Here is a 4,410-nt window from a genome sequence, read left to right on the forward strand (position 1 = left end):
GTTTATATTCTTACTAATTTTTTTAGGTCATTCGATAAACTATAATTTTTCAAAAACTAGCATTTCTGAAAATTGCGGTCACTAAATTATATGTCAACCATTTCGTCTTTTGAATTTCGCACCATCATACTATAAGTAACATTCCTTCATCATACATTATCTTATTGTGTGGACGATTTTAAGAATATGAGTACAAAAGACAATTGCTGCTTTTAACCTCTTTTGACAACATTACCACATAATATTTAGTAAGATTGTGATTAACTTAACATCTCAGATACAAACAAAACTTTCATAGTCCGGATTATCTTTACTGATAATAGTGTACGAGTATTTTGTTACATCTGAATTACGTATTAAGCGATTAGGAATATAAAAGCATTGTGAACCTTACTTTCAGTTTTCATTTCAATTTTGGATTTAAATTATAGCACAGTTCAAATTACTTTAGTTATATTTCTAATGAAATAAAATATTCTAATGAAAATATGAAATAAAATATGTTCAAAATAATGTTTTGCATTAGCAAAACATTATTTTGAACATTACAATATGAACAATGAACATTACAATTTGAACATTACAATTTAAAATATGGAATGTTTTTCCGAATCATACTATTTTGGGAAATAAAAGAGAAAAAATACCACGTAATTAAAAAAATATTTATTCAAAGCTAGAATTATACATTTAATAACTATCATCACAGAGTAATTATCAAGTAAAATGACAAAACGCCAGAGTACCTAAGTATACCTAAATTGTTGATTACATGAATACATCATAACTACTAGACTTGCCAATTCAACACGTAATAATCATATACTTTGGAACTACGTTGTATAGATATTTAGCATAAGATTTATCCGTAACTGCTGGCACTGGCCGATGCCGATGCATGAGCACTGGCGGAAGCGAAGGCCCCACTGTGACTGTGGGCTCCGTACCCACCGCCGCAAGTACCTGAGCCACAGCCGCCCTTGGTGCCATATCCACCAGCGCTGGCACTGCCTGAACTCAATGCATTTCCCCCAAGACCATGACCACCACCGAGTCCTCCGCCCAAACCGCCGCCCAGTCCCCCGCTTAGGGCTCCTCCAAGTCCTCCCCCTAAACCTCCGCCAAGTCCTCCTCCTAGGCCTCCAGCGTGACCTCCACCGAGACTACCTCCGAGTCCGGAACCTAGGCCGCCACCACCTCCAAGGCCGCCCCCATGTCCTCCGCCTCCACCGGTGCCGGCACCACCTCCAAACCCATTACCGACACCATTTCCATTTCCTCCTGAGCTTCCGAAGCCACCGGCTCCTCCAGAACTTGATCCAGATCCCGAACCTCCAAAACCATTTCCATGTCCGCCCAAACCAGCACCACCTCCGAATCCTCCACCGAGGCCACTATTTCCTCCGTAGCCACCTTTGCCACCCGAGCCTCCGAAACCACCGGAGCTTCCAGAGTTTGAACCGGTAACAGAGCTGCCACCGAATCCACCTCCGCCTCCGTGTCCGCTGCCTCCACCAAGACCAGCACCGCCGCCAAATCCACCTCCAAGACTACCACTTCCGCTTCCTCCGTATCCACCTTTTCCTGCGGAACCTCCAAATCCACTTGATCCACCGTTTCCGGAACCGGAACCGCCTCCTAATCCACTTCCACCTCCGAGGCCAGCGCTGCCTCCAAACCCAGCACCGCCTCCAAGTCCAGCTCCAAGACTACCACTTCCGCTTCCTCCGTATCCACCTTTTCCTCCGGAACCTCCAAATCCACTTGATCCGCCGTTTCCTGAACCGGAACCACCTCCTAATCCACTTCCACCTCCGAGCCCAGCACCGCCTCCAAATCCACCTCCAAGACTACTACTTCCGCTTCCTCCGTATCCACCTTTTCCTCCGGTACCTCCAAATCCACTTGCACCGCCGTTTCCAGAACCGGCGCCGCCTCCTAATCCGCTTCCACCTCCAAGCCCAGCCCCTCCGCCAAGTCCAGCACCACCTCCGAGGCCACTGCCTCCACCGAGACCGCCCCCGAAGCCTCCATTACCACTTCCTCCGTAGTTTCCTTTGCTTCCTGCACCACCTGATCCAAATCCACTATTACCACTCACGCCGCTACCAGTGTGGCCACCGCTTCCCCCTCCAAGACCACCGCCTGCGCCAGCTCCACCACCGTATCCTCCTCCTAGGCCGCCAGAACCTCCTGTGCTAGCCCCAAAACCACCGCCATTTCCATTTCCACTTCCGAAGCCTCCACTGCCTCCACTTCCTCCTCCAAAGCCAGAACCCCCTCCATTTCCGCCTAATGCACCTCCATGTCCTCCTGCTAAGTTCCCGGATCCACTTCCTCCGCTACTACCGGAACCTCCACTGGTGCCTCCGCCAGCTCCTCCTCCGAATCCAGCACCACCGCCATAGCCGCCACTGCCACCACTGCTGCCGCTGTATCCTCCACCGCCACCGTAGCCACCTTTTCCGCCATCAAGAGTGCCAGTAAAAGCAAATCCTCCAGATTTTCCATCATCGGACTTCGTGTATATAACTTTCTCATCTTTTCCTCCAAATCCGGTGCCTCCTCCAGCACCGCCGCCAAGTCCACCACCAGCACCGCCTCCAAGACCAGCGCCATGGCCAGCACCACCTCCTAGTCCACCACCGGCTCCGCCTCCCAGGCCACCGCCAGCTCCAATACCGCCTCCAACGCCTCCTCCAACGCCACCGGCTACATGCGATAATCCGGAGTGAACTTTGCCGATGATATCGTGAACTCCTTTGCGAATGCCATCGAGGCCACCACCTATTGCTCCGCCGAGGCCGCCTCCTAGGCCGCCGCCGAGTCCACCTCCTAGGCCGCCCCCGAATCCGCCTCCGCCACCACCTCCGCCTCCTCCCCCTCCGCCGTAACCGAAACCTCCGCCTCCACCGCCTCCGAAGCCAAATCCACCGCCGCCGCCGCCACCGCCGCCACCGCCATAGCCACCGCTACGCCGTAGCCTCTCTGTGAACCAAAGAACAAGCAGGTTTAAATATGTGTATATGTTACGGAAAGCAATTTAATTCGCATTCAGCTCTTTACGTACATACTTTATTGTATTATACGTATGTACTCTATTTATTAGTCATAAGCTTTGTTGAATAAAATTAACATTGAAATAGGTTAGCAAAAATACATGACCATTTGACATGTCATGTACATTTCGTCTAATAAAATTTGTTTTTTTTTGTTCAAAATTGAGGAGTACAAATAGGAAGTGTCTTTGAATTGTATAGAATTGATGAACAAAAACGTCTCCGCTAATGATTTCAAAATCATTAGTGTAGAATGAATAATGTTTTTAACCTCTAGACGATATTAACTGCGCTCATAAATGCAGTAGTACGCAATAACAAGAACCCGATATAATTAAAAATAACTACATTTTTTATGAAGACCTCACTGATTACATTAAAATGAAGATAACATTTATAAAGCTAATGGTCAGAGAAAAACACGGGTTTTTCGGGGTATTGTACTTGTTGTGACTTGTAAGAAGAGAAAGGGATTGTCTATTTTCAAGTCCTGTACCAAAGTATCACGAGTATTATTTCTGGATAATTTAACATTATAATATTGAAAGATTTCTAATCGATAGTCTAATCTCTAGCGTTAGTTAAAATGAACTATTTACCTGAAGCATCGCCAAAGGCGAGCAGGGAGACTAATCCAAAATAGCACAGAGCCCGTCTCATGGCTGTTCGCTCACTTAACTGAAGATGACTTAACACGGATAAACCTTTTATACATCTTAACGGATCGCCGACGTAAGCGCGGACGTTTGCGGGAACACAAATCACGACTACTCGGAAACAATCGCCTTTGAAACTATACTTGCGCTCCGGCTCCGCTCTCACCTTAAAATATTATATACTATTAATATGTATCAAAAGAGATTCAGTAAAAAATTAAATAACATTAAAGCTAAAAACGTTTCTACAGAAGGCTTTAAATTGTGTATTCATATTCTCTACAGTTATATTTCGACTAAATTATAAATGTATTTAAATTTGAATATTACAAATTTTAATAAACATAGAATTAAATGTTACTATTACATACTTGGAAACTCTTTTGAGCATTAAACAATAAGCAATAAGTTCATTTAACTATTTAATTGTTAAAGAAATTAAGATTATCAAAAGTACATTTCATCACTTTTTCCCTTAGCAAAAATTAAAAGCATATGAAAATACATAAAACGTTAACTAATTTAATGCGATAAAATAACTCATGTTACTCCTGTGACAGTTTCAATTAACAAATGAAAGAATATCTTGCTTAATTGATGTTTGAAACTGAAACGAAAATTTCAAATGGACTACAAAGATGCGGACACAATGACCATTGTAGTGGAGTGAGTTTATTTTTCCTCTGTTTTGGAAA

General features: G+C 44.6%; 1 protein-coding gene across 1 annotated transcript; it reads right to left on the minus strand.

The window, feature by feature from the left end:
- Window positions 1–651: 651 nt before the first annotated feature.
- Window positions 652–3,800, minus strand: LOC106716944 (glycine-rich cell wall structural protein 1). Its single transcript, XM_014510629.2, has 2 exons — window positions 3,659–3,800; window positions 652–2,988 (listed from the first exon to the last, which is right to left on the minus strand). Exons 1-2 carry the CDS (start codon window positions 3,717–3,719, stop codon window positions 863–865), a joined length of 2,187 nt encoding a protein of 728 aa, XP_014366115.2. The 5' UTR covers window positions 3,720–3,800; the 3' UTR covers window positions 652–862.
- Between the last annotated feature and the right edge of the window lie 610 nt (window positions 3,801–4,410).

The sequence above is a fragment of the Papilio machaon genome, chromosome 2, assembly GCF_912999745.1.
Source record: "Papilio machaon chromosome 2, ilPapMach1.1, whole genome shotgun sequence".
Classification (NCBI taxonomy): domain Eukaryota; kingdom Metazoa; phylum Arthropoda; class Insecta; order Lepidoptera; family Papilionidae; genus Papilio; species Papilio machaon.